The sequence below is a fragment of the Herpailurus yagouaroundi genome, unplaced genomic scaffold, assembly GCF_014898765.1.
Source record: "Herpailurus yagouaroundi ecotype Mexico unplaced genomic scaffold, PumYag 205, whole genome shotgun sequence".
Lineage (NCBI taxonomy): Eukaryota > Metazoa > Chordata > Mammalia > Carnivora > Felidae > Herpailurus > Herpailurus yagouaroundi.
In genome coordinates this window covers 4976282-4994342 of record NW_024412436.1, presented here as the reverse complement: position 1 = coordinate 4994342, position 18061 = coordinate 4976282, and the positions used below count along the sequence as shown (strand labels likewise).

Genomic DNA, 18061 nt, shown 5'->3' with positions numbered 1-18061 from the left:
CCTCTCTCTCTCTCTGCCTCTCCCCTGCCCATGTACGCATATGTGCTTGCTCTCAAAATAAATAAACTTAAAAAAAAAGAAGAAATTATGTTCTATATGAGTAGACATACTCATATGAGAAGGAATAATGTATTTTGATTGGAAATGTAAGAAATGATTGAGTAGGGTTTTAAAATATGAATAAAAGTTTCACATAATGATTTTTTCTTGTGTTTCAGTGGTATCTTTAAATTTTCTTAATTTGTGGGGGCTTCTTTTTATTTCTTTATATCCTCTAATAATTTCTCTTTTATTTTTTTCATTGTCTAGTTCAATTTTTTTACTTCTCATTTTTCTTATTTTTTGTGTTCCTTTTTTCTTTTTATTGTCTTTTCTGTCTTTTCCTTTTCCTCTAATATCTTTTTGACATTTTCCTATTTGCCCCACCCCGTTATTGGACTACTTTGTTGAACCCAGTCTCTAATGTTCTCCTGGTCCCCATGATTTGTCCCTAAAATACATACCCCAGATCTGTAGTACAGCTTCCCATTCTGACTCCCGCTACTGCCCTGATCCAAGGCATCAACCATCTCGCCTAGATTATTATGGTAGCTTTTAACCAGTCCCCCTGCTTTGACTCCTCTGCCCCCATAGTCCTTTAGCTACATAGCAGCCAAAGCGATCCTTTAAAACCGAGTCAAATTATGCTGCTCTTCTGATCAGTACTACAGGTGGTTGCCCATCTCATTTAAAGCAAAACTAAGGTTTCTACAGTGGCTTCAAGACCTTGTCTCATGTAGTTCTTGTTATTGCTGCTCTTCTCTCAGTACTTCTATTGTACTCTTCTCTGACCACATCTACTTACTTACTCAGGCAGCCCAGATGTGCTTTACCTTATGGCTTTTGTGTTTGCCAGGCATGAAATGGTCTTCCCAGGTAATCACAGCCTTTAACTTTCTGGTACTGCCTGTCTCCTTTGTCTACTTAATTTTTTCCCCATAACATTCAGCACTTTCTTTGTATATTTTACTTTTTTTTTTTTTGTAATCATGTATTGTTTTTCTACTCCAGTAGCCTATAAGTTCTGTGACGTTGGGAGTTTTGTATAGTTTATCCATTGATCTTTTTCCACTATCTAGAGTAGTGCCTGACACATAAAACATGCTCAGGAAAATCTTCTTTGAATAACTGAATTAATGCTTGTACCATTTTCGGTATTCTTGACTAGATTATTTTGCATATCTCAAAAAGTCAAACTTGGGACTGTTTTTAACTTGAATGTCTTGTTCCAGAAATAGTTGCTGAGGTTATAACAACCAGTTCTTTGCTTGTATAATATAAAGTTTCTTCCCCTAACCATGGAGCAGGGCTCCATTCTATTCTAAATATAGTTCACATGGAGTGAGGCCCTCTGTTTCTGGAAATGATTTTAGTCTAAGATTTTGGCCAGCTACCACACTAGGCTTTCTCTAATCTTCTGGTTATTTTGTGTCGTACTTGTGGCTTCCTGTGTAGATTTTCTATCCTCTGTTGCTCTTTGCCATATTTACCTACTTAGGAATTTGTGAGGGCTTTTATTTTTCTGTCTTCTTTGCTGAGGGTGTTGACATATTTTTTCCCCCAACCTCCTTATTGCTCAGAATGGTTTCCAGGAGAAAACAGAAAATTTACAGCTAAGTTGTCAGCAAGTTTCTATCAAAATCTGCTTAATTGTCAGGGAAAATATCGGTGAATGTTTTGTTAAAAAAATAAAAATAAAGGGAATGACCCACAAAATGGGAGAAAATATTTGTATAACATATATTTGATTTATGATTTAGAATCTGTATATATCCTATATTTTACTAATGATTTAGAATCTAGTATCCAAAATATATCAAAACCACAGTGAGGTACCACTTCGTACTCACCAGTTTGGCTAAAATAAAAAAGTCAGTAACGGTGTTGATGAAGACAGGAAGAAATTGGAGCTTTCACACGTTGCTGATAGGAATGTAAAATGGTGCAGCTGCTTTGGAAAACAGTTGGGCAATTCCTCAAAAGTTAAACATAGAATTATCATGTGACCCAGCAATTCCACTTCCAGATATATACTGAAGAGAATTGAAGACATATGTCCCCACAAAAACTTGCACATATGTTCACAGCAATATTATTCACGGTAGCCAAAAAAGTGGAAACAACTCAATGTGCATCGACTGATGAATGAATAAACAAAACATGGTATATCCAAATCATGGACTGTTACTGAGCCGTAAAAAGGAATGAAATACTGATACATGGGGCAACATGGATGAACTTCGAAAATATTATGCTAAGTGAAAGAAGCCAGACAGAAAGGGCCACATCTGCTTCTATTTGTATGAAATGTCCAGAGTGGGCATATCTAGAGAGCCAGAAAGTAGATTGGTTGTCTCCAGGAACTGAGTCGAAGGAGAAATTGGGAGTAGCTGCTCGTAGCTATAGGATTTCTCTTTGAGGTGATGAAAATGTTCTGGAATTAGTGGTGATACAAGTGGTTACACAGCTCTGAGCATATGCACCACTGACTTACATACTTTAGAAGGGTGGGTATTGTGGTATATGTGTTATATCTCAATCACAAATGTTAAAAATATAAAAGTTACAGAGAATAATCAAGAGTGTCAAGTGCTATAGACATCAATAGAAGTTGGGCAATGTGCCATTTGAATTGCTAGTTGATTGTTGATCATTTTGTCATTGATCAGTGAACTGAGCAATTAATCGCCTGTTGATGACATTGGTGAGAATGAGTTCAGTGGAAAGATGGGAGCGTAAGGTAACGGTGAAGTGAAGGAGGAGCGGTAGATAAAGGGATAAATATAGACCTTTTTCAAGAAGCTTGACAGTAAAGCTTCAGAAAACAGGGGGAAAGAGTATAGCTGACTAAAACCATAAAATTGAGGTGTTTTGTGTATTAAAAATGGTAAAAACCTTTAGCATATCGTAAGGAAGAAATGAGGAAATGGATGCAGGTATGGGAAGGAGTAATTATTGAAGCAAGGTGCTTGAGGAGTTTGAAGGAACAAAATGTAAAAGCACAGATGGGAGAGATTAAGCCTTAACAAAATAAATGATACACCTTCGGAGAAAGGTTAGAAGAAATTAGGAAGTTGCAGATTATAGATAAGTTTGTAGAATGCAGCTGAGGAAATTGATGTCACTTCTGCAGGACTGACTGTATTTTCTCTGAAGTAGGAGGAAGAGGTATTAGCCAAGAACGAGGGAAACAAGGTAGAGTAGAGACCCTGAGGTGAGTCATGAAGGGTTGCAGTAGATGCTGGGGGGAATCGGAGACTAAACTGTCAATGATAATCAAATAGTGATCATTCCTCTTGTCAGATATGTAGGTATTTGACCTACACTACTTGTATCATCGTAATAGAAAACTCAGGCTCAGTGTGATTAGACGACTTCCCTGTGGTCAGCTGGTAAGTGATACAGGTGGGAGTAGAAGTCACCTACACATGATTTCAAAGTTGTGTTCAGATTCTTTAGGGTGAAGATGTCAAGTGTAAGCTGTACCATCAGTAGATCTCGTCCTTATAAGAGCCTTCGTATTTTGACGTAGCATCTCATTTGCATCCTCAGTAAAGAGAGCAAGGACATGGAAAGAATCCGTTAGACTTAAAGCGTGCTTTAAGAGTTGAGCCAATGAGTTTCGTCTTCGTCTTTTAGTTACGACAGCCTCCTGTGAAGCGTTTAAGACTTCGTGGTGATTGGTCGGATACTGGACCCCGAGCAAGGCCTGAGAGTGAACGAGAACGGGATGGTAACTATACTTTGGTTAAGCTTTTCTAATATGGTATTGGAAAAATAATCTTTTAACTTCTTTTTTTTTTTTTTTTTTGCTAGTGTAAGTGATGCTGCAATGAATGTCCTTGTACATATATCTTAACGTACTCATGCAAGTGTATCTGAGGATAAATCCCTAAAAGTGGAATGAGCAACTGGGTCACTGGATAAGTGCATTTGTATTTTGATAGCTATCAAGTTACCCTCCAAAATTAATGCACTATTTTACCTTCCTTCTAGAAGTAGGAGTATTCATTGCCATATCAAACATTAGGTATTATCAAACTTCTTGATTTTTGCCTTTTTATTAGATGTAAAGAGAAACAAAAACTCTCAGTTTCCAACCCAAGACTTTTATGATAGCAGATAAAATCTTTTTTTCCCTTTTTATCAAATGCCTTTGACAAAGCATAAGAAATTACCTTGGGAGCTTTAAGATGGCACACTTTTAAAATAGAATTAATCTGTGTGTATTTTACTGATTGGTCTGTAGCCAAAATCTTATTCTGATGACTTCTGAATTCTGTTAAGATCAAAAACATGTTTATTCCCCAATATATTTTCCTTGCTACCATCTTATAATATATACTTAAATATAAAGCTACATTACATAAAGGCAATAAAGTATAAAGTTTTCATAGAAAATTCAAGAACAAATGATGCGCATTTTAAATTATATGATTGTAGAATAAAATTATCAGTTTTAATTTGATGTCATACTTAATTTGGTAATTTCCTTAAGAGAAAACTCATATATTTGAAGGAGGAAAGAGGGAGAGGGAAGAGACAAATACAGCAGCTTTTGGTTTTTGTTAATTTTGAATATATGGAATATGCTTACAGTATGATGAAAATAAATTCGGTTTAAGGAAATGTAAGTGAGAGGACAAGCCTTTCTTATAATCAGTCAGTTTACAGTTCATGAGCACTTCCTGGCTGTGCACTCTTCGAACTAAAGATGTGAGTTGAGGTCACGATGGGAGATGTGACGGTACCTAAGAATAGACAAAGATGTGGGAAATATAAATTCTATTCTTGAGGAACTCAGAATACAGAGAGTGACTTATATAAACATTTACTATGAAATGTAATGATAGCTCTAAGAGATTCATATACATGCATATGATTTATTTAGGCAGTTTGATTCTTTTTTTTTAAATTGTTTTCATTTTAAAGGCCTTAAAAATCTAGATTTTTGCATTAATGAAAGATCCTGACTTATTACTGAATTCACTGATCAGACCTGTATTGTAATAGGTGAGCAGAGTCCCAATGTGTCATTGATGCAGAGAATGTCTGACATGTTATCAAGGTGGTTTGAAGAAGCAAGTGAAGTTGCACAAAGCAATAGAGGACGAGGAAGATCTCGACCCAGAGGTAATTTTTCTTGTTCATTAAAGTCAGCCAAAAGCTGGCAAAAGCTGTTTTATTGAGATATATATATATATACACACACACACACACACACACACACACATATGTATATATATATATTTTTTTTTTTCAACGTTTATTTTATTTTTGGGACAGAGAGAGACAGAGCATGAACGGGCGAGGGGCAGAGAGAGAGAGGGAGACACAGAATCGGAAACAGGCTCCAGGCTCTGAGCCATCAGCCCAGAGCCCGACGCGGGGCTCGAACTCACGGACCGTGAGATCGTGACCTGGTTGAAGTTGGACGCTTAACCGACTGCGCCACCCAGGCGCCCCTATTTTTTTTTTTTTTAATGTTTATTTTTGAGAGAGAGAAAGACAGGGTGTGAGTGGAGGAGGGGCAGAGAGCGAGGGAGACACAGAATCTGAAGCAGGATCCAGGCTCCCAGCTATCAGCACAGAGCCCGATGCGGGGCTCAAACCTACGAACCGTGAGATCATGACCTGAGCTGAAGTCGGACTCTAAACTGACTGAGCCACCCAGGTGTCCCGATATTTGTTTGCTTTTTTTTTTTAAGTTTGTTTATTTTTGAGAGAGGAGGAGGGGCAGAGAGAGAGAATCCCAAGCAGTCTCCACGCTGTCAGTGCAGAAACTGACGCGGGGCTCATGAACCTTAAGATGGTGACCTGAATCAAAATCAAGAGCCAGACGTTAACTGACTTGGCGCCCTTGATGTCTGTATTATTTATATCATCCATTTTATACCATTTTATATATAATATATGTAATAATCTATAATCATCACACATTTCTTAACTGTATTGTGTGAAGCAGTAGAGGACCAAGGGTTCTGAGTATAATTTGTCCCTTCGTGTTGTAGGCCTAGCCCTTGTTTTTGCTTTTCTAAAAAAAAAAAGGTAAGGACGTCTGATCGTCCCCTTTGAAGTCCCTTTTGTATGCATTCTGAAAATGGAAATATATAAAACTCTGTAGATAAAGAAGGTTTATATAATGGAATAGTTTCTCCTTTTGGTTACCCAGGCATTGGTTTCTAAGTGCTGTTTCTGGTGCTAGCTGACCCGTTTTCATATCTTGGTTCACTACTTTCTGGAGTTGGGGTCTTTGGCAAGTTACTTCTCTCTGTCAAAAATGAGGAGTATGAATGTTAACTCCTAAGTTGTTAAAACACCAAAATAAAAAGTTATATTGATTTTTATCTATAAATGGTTCACGTTAACTCCTGCATCTCAATTAACTTTTTAAAAAATTCCTTAGGCTGGGGATTTGCTTAAGAGTTATTGTATTTGAGGGGCGCCTGGGTGGCGCAGTCGGTTGAGCGTCCGACTTCAACCAGGTCACGATCTCACGGTCCGTGAGTTCGAGCCCCGCGTCGGGCTCTGGGCTGATGGCTCAGAGCCTGGAGCCTGTTTCCGATTCTGTGTCTCCCTCTCTCTCTGCCCCTCGCCCGTTCATGCTCTGTCTCTCTCTGTCCCAAAAATAAAAAATAAACGTTGAAAAAAAAAAGAGTTATTGTATTTGTGCTTAAATTTGAAATAAGAATTATTTAAACCATGGTCATTAAAAGAAAAAGTTTCATATTCTGTGGCAGTTGCATCTTGCAAGATATGAACTTGATTAGTCCTTTCCATCTTTTAATAACATCTAGGCTTGGGGAAAATTGTTAATGTTTATTGATTATTCCTAATTATTCCTTTGCAGATAGCACAAAGCCTAGCATAGCACATAGTAGACACTCAAGTCTTTTTAAATCATGACCGAGCATGTTAGTTTAATGGTTAAAACATTGCTAATGATGTAGGAATCAGAAACTTAACCTTGTTTTGACCTATTTATAACTTTACTCTTCCCAGTAATATTTTTCTTAAATATTTCAAATACATTATGTTGTAGAATGGAAAGATATTAATAAAATCCACTCTCCTATTATCCAGTCATTAAGTCAGAACCATCATCTTTAAATTAAAGAGACTAGATGTTATTTATAGGCATTTCACAAGCTATTATTTAGCTTTGTATAAACGAAGGTACCATATTGAGCTTGAAAGGTGGATTATTTTAACAAAAATGTTCTGTAGATAGATGTTCCCCCCTCTTGATCAACTTATATGGTTAAATGGATCAGACCACCACTGGCTGCATTTGATATCCTGAAATTATACAAATCTGTGTGTATGTACATGCATGTGCAAGTACACGTGTATTTCTTGTTTGTTTTTAATTTTTTTTAATGTTTATTTTTGAGAGAGAGTGAGTGAGCGAATGTGGGGGGAGGGGCAGAGAGTGAGGGAGACAGAATCCAAGCAGGCTGCAGACTCTGAGCTGTCAGCACAGAGCCCAACGTGGGGCTCAAACTCACGAGCTGTGAGATCATGACCTGGGGTGAAGTCAGACGCTCAACCGAGCGAATCACCCAGGCGCCCCAGTACACACGTATTTCTTTAACGTATCTCTTTAGAGTAGTTGGTTTTGGAAAGCAGTTAGTATTTGAATTTGCATTAACATGTGTTCTTTGAAGGTGCAACGAGCCAGTCAGATGTTTCTCCTCTTCCTGCGGTCCCGTCGAGTTCTGATTTGGAAGTGGGTGAAACTGCAATGGAAGTAGATCCTTCAGCCGAACATCTTCTTCAGCCTTCGACATCCTCTACAGCGTCAGCTCAGGCTCATTCGACATCATCTTCTACAGAAAGCCCTCATTCTACTTCTTTGCTGTCTTCTCCAGACAACGAACAAAGGCAGGCTGTTGAGGCATCTGGACGCCACACACATCATCAGTCTGGTGAGGATGCTACTCATTAAATAGGCTGCGGTTCATCTGATGATTTCTGATAATGAAAACTTCTTTATGGGCTGATGTGAAAGATACTAAATCACATGAACTCATTCTTGCCAGAATAAATGATCAAAATGACGCGTAATGCGTGAACATGTAACATAAACACAAGCTTCAAGTGTGCCTAACTTGAATGAATTTAACAATTATCAGGAATCTTCAGTTTACCTAAGACAGTCCTTTAAAAAATATAGGTACCGGCAGATAGTGTTTTGACATAGTTTAATGCAGTTGCCTTTAAGATTACTTTTATATACCGTTATAGACCAAAATGTATTTCTAGACTTATTTGGTTATAAGTCTGTTTTAAAGTGATCATGAAAATATAGCCCTAATCATTATTAGTTCTAATGCATTTATATTTCTTATTATTTTTCTTTAAATCCGGAAATACTTTTAATACATTCTGTGTGGTGCATTTGGTAACATCTCTTGTCAACAACATATACAACTTACCGAAAGAATTATTTGTCCTATATTTACATGAAAGAGAATTGTTTTAACAAGTCCTTGTCTTCTTGGTACTTGATGTTAGTGGGAAAATGTCAATTCCTAAATTCTGCTAAAATACTTTTTTCCCTCAGTATTAAAACACCTCATGTTCAACTTTCCCCCCCCCCCAACTATGGAATGTACTAGTATTTATAAGAGTAATTTTTAGCAGATATAATTTACTTGGCATTTTAACTGTGTACACGTAATTATAATGACCACTAAGATTTTATTCGTGTTTTTCTTTGGGTTCTTCTGAAGAAACGTTTTACTTGACACACAAGAAAAATTAGCAACTAGTGATACAGCTGGCAGGCCTAAGCTAAAACCTATAAAATTTTTCTAACAGCTTAACTGCCACAAGCTGTCACTTTATTCTTGCCACTCTGAAATCTGATACTAGATCACCAAATATGGGGTGTTTTATAGCAGGCATTTTTTTTTATCAGTATGTCTTATTTTGGTCATTCATTTCCAGTTTCTGTGGAAATAGAAGCCAGAGTCAGTTATGTAACTATTAACACTTGTGGACAGTTTGTAATAATAAGCTAAAGCAGAGCTATAAAATCAGGTTTTCTACTCTCTAATTGACATAGTTCACGTTTCAGCTTATGGGAAAATAAAATATTTTGGAGTGTTTGCGAAATAGGGACAGAATCAGTCCAAAGTTGGTTTGTCAGAGCAGGTAAAGTTGGTAAAAAAAAAAAAAAAAAAAAAAAAAAGTAGTAGCATTCTTGGAAATATTCTTAAAGATTCTGATCAGTTATAAGTTATCAGGAAAACTGAGCAAGAACATTCCCCGGCTTATATTCATGTTCCACTGAGTTCTAACTCCACTGTTTTTTAAACACACTTCTGAGTAAAGTACTTAGTTTGGAGTTTCATTATTCTTTTTTTGTTACAGATATTTAACACAGTTAATATTGCATTTCAGATTGCTAAATCCCTTTCAATATTTAATGTAAGTATTAAGTAGCAATTTGAATCATCAAAATAGAAAAAACATTTGTGATGATCACGTGATCATTGTTTTGATCATTAATTGGCACCTTTGCCTGTAGTTTTTTTTAAAGATGTAAGGAAATAGTTTTAACTGGTAGAGTCTCAAAAGAATTTTGGTTGACTGCACTATGGAACATTGGAATATTTCCATGTTGTGAAGATAGTATCGCTGTTGAAGAAAATGATTTGATGTTAGATGTAACATCTAAAGATTATGCCTGGAATTGTTTTGATAGCAAGCTTTGATTATCCCTTTAACAATAAGGGCTTAATGAGTTTTTCTGTTTTGCTTCATTCCCCCCCCCCCCCGCCCCCCCCCCCCGGCCCCATCTCTTCTGCACTTCTAGGTTCAGATAGGTTTATGGATACTAGGAATAGGGCAGAGTGTCATCTCAGAGCCATGATTTTTATGACAAACATACTTTCTTTTATTGTGCTTTAGTTTGTTGTGCTTTGCGTATATTGTGTTTTTTACACATCGAAGGTTTGTGGCAACCCTGCGTGGAGCTAGTCTGTTGGCACTATTTTCCCAACAGTGTTTGCTCACTTCGTGTCTGTGTCACATTTTGGTAATTCTCACAGTATTTCAGACCTAGTCACTATTACCATATTTGTTACGGTGATCTGTGATTAGCGATCTTTGATGTGACTAGTGTCATTGATTTGGGGCACCACAGACGCCACCCACACACGGCAGGGAGCTTGCTCGGTAAATGTGCAGATGTTCTGACTGCTCTTCCAAACAACTGTTTCGCTCTCTTTTTCTCTCTTCTTGGGCCTCCCTATTTCCTGAGACACAACAGTATTGAGATTAGGCCAGTTAATAGCCCTAAAATGGCTTCTAAGTGTTCAAGTGAAAGGAAAAGTCGCATATCTCTCAGTTTAAATAAAAAACTAGACATGGTTAAGCTCAGTGAGGAAGGCACGTCAGAAGCCTAGATAGGCAGGCAGAAAGCTAGGCTTCTTGTGCCAAACGGTTAGCCAAGTTGCGAATATACAGAAGTTCTTGAAGGAGGTTAACAGTGCTACTCCAGCGAACACACAAATGATAACGAAAGCATAACAGGCGTATCGCTGATACGGAGAAAGTTTTAGTGGTCTGCATAGCCACAACATTCCCTTAAGCCAAAGCCTAATCCAGGGCAAGGCCCTCACTCTCTTCAGTTCTGTGAAGGCCCAGAGAGGTGAGGAAGCTGCAGGAGAAAAGTTTTGAAGCTAGCATTTCCTATTCTGAAAATCCGAGGGCCCTTAAGATTTATTCTAAATCTACTCTGCCTGTGCTCTAGAAATGGAACAAGTCTGGATGCATGGTTTTGCTGAATATTAAGCCCACTGTTGAGACCTGCTGCTCAGAAAAAAAGATTCTTTTCAAAATATTCCTGTTCATGTACAATGTGTCAGGTTACCCTAGAGCTCTGATGGAGATGTACAACAAGATTTATGTTTTTATGCTGCTAACACAGCATCCATTCTGCAGCCCTTGGATCAAGGAGTCATTTTGACTTTCAAGTCTTCTTATTTAAGAAACACCTTTTGTAAGGCTAGCTGCCATAGACAGTGATTCCTCCGATGGATCTGGGCAAAGTAAATCGAAAACATTCTGGAAAGGATTCCCCATTCAAGATGCCATTAAGAATATCATGGTTCATGGGGCACCTGGGTGGCTCAGTCTGTTAACCACCTGACTTCTTCTCGGGTCATGATCTTGAGGTTCGTGAGTTCGAGCCCCATATCGGGCTCACCGCTGTCGGTGCAGAGCCTGCTTCAGATCCTCTGTCCCCCTCTCTCTGCACCCCTCCCCCACTCGCACTCTCTCAAAAACAAGTAAACATTTAAAAAAATTAAAAAATCAATAAAAAGAATATCATGATTCATGGGAAGAGGTCAAAATATCAACATGAATAGGAGTTTGGCAGAAGTTGATTCCAGCCCTCATGGGTGACTTGGAGGGGTTGCAGACTTCAGTGGAGGAAGTGACTGCAGGTGTGGCGGAAACAGTACGAGAACTGGAATGAGAAGCGAAGCCCGAAGATGGGACCGAATGGCTGCAGTCTCAGCCTCAAACCTGACGGGACGAGGAGTTGCTTCTCATGGATGAACAAAGAAAGTGGTTTCCAGAGATGGAATCTACTCCTGGTGAAGATGCTGTGAAGATTGTGGAAATGACAACAAAGTACTTAGAAGATTACATAAACTTAGTTGATAAAGCAGTGGCAGGGTTTGAGGGATAGACTTGAAGTTTCAAAGTTCAACTGTGGGTAAAATGCTGTAAAATAGCTGCTACGAAGAAACCATTAGTGAAGGAAGAGAGCCGATGCCACAGCTATCCCGCCCTTCAACAGCCTGGTCAGTCGGCAGCCGTCAGCATCCAGGCAAGACTCTCCACGGGCGAAAAGATTGTGACTCGCTGCAAGTTCAGATGATGGCTACTTTTTTATTTTTATTTTTGAGCAATAAAGTGATTTTTAGTTCAGGTATGTATATTGTTTTTTAGACATCATGCAGTTGCGCACTTAATGGACTACAGAATAGCGTAAAGGTGACTTTTATATGCACTAGGAAACCAAACAATTCAGTTGACTTGCCTTATTGGATATTTGCTTTATTGCGGTACCTTGGAACCAAACCCGCAGTATCTTCAAGGCGTGCCTCTATGGCCTTGCATAGACATGGAATGGAAAGTGTGCTTCCTCCTTTGCTGTGGATCCACTTTGTGTGAATGTTTCCTTTATGCCCCTTGTATTTCCTCTGTCACGTTTGCTGGGGGGAAGGAAAGGAACGATGGGAACATGAAAACTTGCCTGGCAAAGTGCCATCTGTGAACCTAATTATTTGCCTTCTCTTAGTCCGCAATTGAGTCACTGCGTCGTAGTGAAGAAAGTCACAACCACACATTTCACTGGGTGCTCCGTGCCGTGTCAGAACAGTCTTTCAACACTGCTGCTCAACAACTAGCCAGAGTGTTTATTTCACACCTTCTTGTCTCCCAGAATTTTAGCACTCCCCTTTTACCGTCATCCTATCCCCAAGCTGATAACCTTCTCATTCACAGTGGGGCGGTATGGGGGGCACTTTTTCCTACTTTCGAATCTCCTGACATTCTAGCATCTGTGATAGAAGCAGACACATTTTGAGAAGAAGTGTGTCTGTTCCTGTCAAAGGCTAGACAGTGCAATTCCCATCCCTTTCCAAATTCTCAGGGACTTTGCTTCTTCTCCAGCATCATTATTATTGCCTTTTCTGTTGCATTGGTCCTCTTCCACCTCAGACATGAGCTGTTATTATCTCCTGTCTTAAAAAAATCTTCCCTTAATTATCCCACGTTCTCCTCCAGACTTGTGTCTTTGCTTCTTGTATAATTAGAGTCTTCAAAAGAGTTGCTCGCATATACCGTCTCCATTTTCTTACCATCTTCCGTGTGTTTATCCACCAACTCCTGTCTGCCTTTCAACTCCGTTTCCACTGAAACTTTTTGTCAGTCACCAGTGACTTATGTTTCGCCAAATTTGCCAAATTTTATCCCTCTCTGTTGGTATCTTACCAGGTTTTTAAATCCATTTGCATTTAACATAGTCTGTCACTCCTTTCTGAAAACACTTTCTTTTCTTGGCATCTGATACCACTTTGCTTATTTATTCTTATTATCAACTGTAGCTGGTTTGCAGTAATCATTGTTGATATTTCTTGTTCTATTACACTTCTGAATATTTTAGTAGAAATCCTTAGTCCGTGCTCTTTGCTCTATTCTGTATCCGTGGGGGGTTGTTGCATCAATTCACATAGCTTCTAAAAAATTATTTTTTAATTTTTTAATTTGAGAGAGAAAGCTTGCAGGAGGGGCCAAGGGTGGAGGGAGGGAGGGAGGGAGGGAGGGAGGGAGAGAGGGAGGGAGAGAGATTGAAAGAGAGAATCTTAAGCAGGCTCCATGTCCAGCAGGGAGCCCGACACGAGGCTCGATCCCATAACCTTGGGATTGTGACCTGAGCCGAAATCAAGAGTTGGTTGCTCAACTGACCGAGCCACCCAGGTGCCCCTCACGTGACTTTTAATAGCTTCTCTGAGTTGAAGATTTCTAAATGTATGTCGACAATCTGATCTCTGCTTTGAGTTACAAAGTCCTATGTCCAAATGCTTATTTGACCCTTCTTTTTAGTTGTCTTTGGATATCTTAAGCTTAACACGTCCAAACTAAAACTTAATTTAACCTCCTGTCCTTCCTGTCTGCCAATCTCTTCCATATTAGCCATTTTACATTTTAGTAAATTTAAAACCACCTGCCCCGTTTGCTTATTTTAACAGCGTCTGTGTTATTCTTGATTCCTTGCTTTCCTACATGTCCCACGCTCAGTCCGTCAGCAAGTCCTGTTGGTTTGTGTCTAAAATAACTTCTGCTTCTTACATCTCACCATCATTTCTTGTCTGCTAATTGATCTCCTGTATCTACCCTCACTCCCTTATCATTTATTCTCCATGCAAAGGCCAGGATGAGTATTTTATAGTATTAAATCAGATTATGTAACTTTGCTGTTTAAAACCCCTCAAAGACTTCTAATTGCACTTAGAAGTCTAACTTTAAAAAAACTGAAATTTTCTTACACCGTGGGTCTGTAAAAACCGACATGGTCTGGGTTTTGCCCCCCTCTCCAACCTCACTTCATATCACTTTCTTAATTCCCAGGGATCATTATGCTCTACCTGCATTGGTTTCCTTTATTTCCTTGAATGTGCCAGGCAGGTTCTCTTCTGCCTCTTTGTTTCTGATTCTGAGCCTTTGTACTTACTGTTCTCTTACCGAGAAGCTTCCCCCCTCCATCCCGGCTTATTGTAGCCAACTTCTTTTTCCTTGTCTCAGTTCAAGTGTCACTTAAAGGAGGTCTTTCATTCTTACCGTAGCTAGATTCATCTTTCTTTACTAAAATGTTTTTTATATAGCCCTCTTTACTTTGTGATAATCACTTATTAAAATTAAAAAAAAATTTTTTTAACATTTACTTATTTTTGAGAGACAGAGTGTGAACGGGGGAGGGGCAGAGAGAGAGGGAGACACAGAATCTGAAACAGGCTCCAGGCTCTGAGCTGTCAGCACAGAGCCCAGCGCAGGGCTTGAACTCACGGACCGCAAGATCATGACCTGAGCCGAAGTCGGATGCTTAACCAGGCCACCCAGGCACTCCATCACTTATTAAAATTTGTAATTATTTTGGGGCACCTAGCTGGCTCAGTCAGTGGAGCATGCAACTCTTGATCCTTGGGGTTGTGAGTTCAAGCCCCATGTTGGGCATAGAGATTACTTTAAAAAAAGAAGAAGAAAATTTGTAATTATTTTGTTCATTTTGGATTGATTTATGACTTGTTTCTTTTTTTGAGAATGGTTTTATTTTTCATTTTCATTTTTGAGAGAGAAAGGGAGAGAGTGTACGTGAGCAGGGGAGAGGCAAAGAGAGAGGAAGAGACAGAATCCCAAGCAGGCTCCACACTGTCAGCGCAGAGCGTGACATGAGGCTCAAGCTCACAAACTGCGAGCCGAAACCAAGAGTCTGACACTTAGCAGACTGAGCCACCCATGTGCCCCCAAATGTTTTTATTTTAATCTAGATAAAGGAATATGTATAGAGAAGCCCCTTTCTTTGGATTGAATGGGGTTGTCAGTACATAGAGGTCTCACCTTGAGAAGTGAGTCACCAAAGGGATCCGTGTGCTTCTAATTAAATGGACCACTCAGACAATGAGAATTTAGTGTACTTAATATATGATATGCCTCATGTGTGAATTCCTGCTTATTTACAAATAACTGTCCAGATTTACACATTTATTTAGGTCTATTCAAAATCTTTACAGTTAAATTGAGCTCTGTAGAAAAATTACCGGGAACAGCAGCTGCTCTGTTGTACAGTATAGCAAAGCAAATCTTTCAAAGCCCAAATGTCCAGATTACAGCTTCCTTAAAGGAGACCAGAGTCTACTCAGTCGAGGTAGAGACAGTATATAGATTAGAAGCAAGTGGAAATATTAGGTTAATGGTCACTTTGGGGAGACCAAAGAAGAGACCAAAGGAACTTGGAAGTCAGTAAAGGAGTGACAGTTCTAGGGAAAAAATGCACAAGGATCACCCGGCCAAGAAGCAAGGTGGGGTGGAGGACAGAGCCACAGCAGGCAGATGAGGTCCCACCGAATTAGATGGAGAAGTAATGCAGTGTCCGGGACAAAAGAACCTATGTATTGGAGGCAGGACATGAGGTTAGAGCTGAGGGGACCTTTGTCGGGTCAGCTGTAGTTTATTGTTCTTCCATTTCAGTGGGAACTACATCACTGGGGAGATTAGCCCAGAGTCCTTCAGCGGAAAATAGGCAGTGGGCAGGTCGTTTCAGGAGATGGAGGTACGGATTTCCCATAAGCAATTCCTGACACATTGTTGAGGGGTTTTTTGTTGCTTTTAAAATTCAACCCCAAAGTATTCATTATATTCACTTTCCATTTTGGTTCGTGTCAACAAAAACTAACTCTCAGTGCATTTATTCGCATTATAAATTATATGTTTATGTGTTTTTTAAAGGACATAATGTGTATGTATCTTACCTGCTAGCAAGACTGTTGTTTAGTCTGGTTGTTTAGTCTGCTTAGTCTGTTTGGAATTTTTAATTTAATATTTGCCATTCCTAGTTAGCTGTGGCAACTTCTGTACCTAGCTTCATTTTTTTGTCTTAAGCCGGGGGCTTGGGGGAAGCCACAATACCAGCCTTAAAAGTAAAGAAGCAAATTCTTCTTTAAAATGCACCAGAAGCATTGAATAAATAGTTCGGGACGTTATCCTAACTAAATGTTGATTTTCCGAGTTATAGAGCATCAGGGCTTGCACTTAGAGCCCGCTGTTTATATGTTACATCGCATAGTGGATCTAGATGGAGACTCTCCTATCCCCATGAAACACTTGGCAGCTCCAGAGAGAGGGTTTGAAATGATGATGAAGTCAGGTGAATTTTTTTGTGGTTTTTGTTTTCTTAGCAAAGTTTGACGTATACGTAGTCTCTTCATGGTAAATTGTTTTGAATTGTAAAATAACAAACTTTATGGGTGCACAGTAATTCTTTATATTCCTTAAAGCATTGCTGTTATGCCATCAATAAATACGGTATATGTCTATACCTAAAAGAAGGCACTGTGCCACTGAGCATCCCAATTTATTCGTCAGTGAATACCGTCCTGCTCAGTGCTAGAAAATTTCCTAGGAAGAACCTAGCATTGGGAGACTGTGATGATACTTGAATTGTTTGCTAAATCTTAACTGCCAGTCGGCTGACTGAATAAAATTCTTTATAAGTAGAGAACTTGGTAACAAGATGTTAATATCTCTGGCACGATTGATTCAGGAAACAACCAAATTTGCACCTTTATACTCCAGGTATAGAGGCTAGAAGTCGTCGGGTGGTTTGTGTAATTTGCTGCCAGCGTCAACAAGAGAGAGACACAGAATTCTTTGTGCCGCCACCATCAAGTCAGCAGCCCTTGCGTCTCTGCCTTGCCTTCGGTTGTGGTGAAGTCGTTCTGGACCTATTTAGAGCCGCTTCCTCTGCTTACCACTGCAGCTCATCTCTTGGGGCTGCTCGGGGACAGCATTCTTGCATTTGCCCCCTTCTCTTCATGCGTCCTCTTTCTTCCTTCCCTCAGTTAAACATTGCTCATCAGCACACAGGCATATGTGTTATTTCCCAAACTAAACAAACTTCCCTGGGCTCTTTTTTCCGGGGGGGCGGGCCCCCCCCAGCCATCCTCCAATCTCTCTGTTCCCTGTTAGCAGCAAATCATCTGGAAAGAGTATATGTGTGCCTTGTGTCTCTACTCCATTACCTCCTCTTTCTCTGGAACCTGTTCCAGTCGCGTTTTGGCCCCTGTGATTTCTGCTGAAATAGCTTGTCAAGATCATGAATGACTTCCAAGGTGCAAAAGCCAGTGGTTAATTCTAGGTGTCTTTTTTGTCATATTAGCAGCATTTGACACAGCTGCTCCCTCCAGCCTCCTCACTGGCTTCTCCTTCCTACTCACGGCTTCTCCTTTCTATTAAACGCTGCAGTGTCCCAGAGTTCAGTTCTTAGACTTCTTTATTCTCACTTGCACTTGCAGTACTTCAAGTCACATCACCGGCGACATCCAATTTATTAGTGAATTCTAGAGTGTTACGGTCAGTCCCTACTCAAGTTCTCCACGAGCTATCTGTTAGTTCTCCTCTTCCCTCTGCTACTACCTGCTGCTCCATTTTTCCCCGTCACAATAAATGACAAACTCTTCTTTTTCTTGTTACGTAGGCCCAGAATTTGGGGATCGTTCTGCATCTAAACTAGCAGTAAATTCTTCTGCCATTGCCTGTGATATGTCCCCCACCCAGACACACCTCCTCCTCTGAGCATTTGCACTCGCTCTTCCCTCCACCTGGAACGTTTCCTCCAGGCACCCATGTGGTTTCCTGCCTCAGTCCTTGAGGTCTCTGTTCAAAAATCATCTTATGAGAGAAGCCTCCCTCGGTGATCATACGGAAAACAACCCCTCCTCCG

At 39.6% G+C, this 18061-nt stretch overlaps 1 protein-coding gene across 8 annotated transcripts in view; it reads left to right on the top strand.

Moving 5' to 3' along the window:
• Nucleotides 1-18061, top strand: part of DCAF6 (DDB1 and CUL4 associated factor 6) — a 136624-nt gene that overhangs the window by 53222 nt on the left and 65341 nt on the right. For all 8 annotated transcript variants that reach the window (XM_040451747.1, XM_040451751.1, XM_040451749.1 and 5 more), the window contains exons 8-10: nt 3679-3772; nt 5053-5172; nt 7707-7967. In XM_040451747.1, the coding sequence (XP_040307681.1) occupies nt 3679-3772; nt 5053-5172; nt 7707-7967 (475 nt within the window). The remainder of the gene's footprint in view (nt 1-3678; nt 3773-5052; nt 5173-7706; nt 7968-18061) is intronic.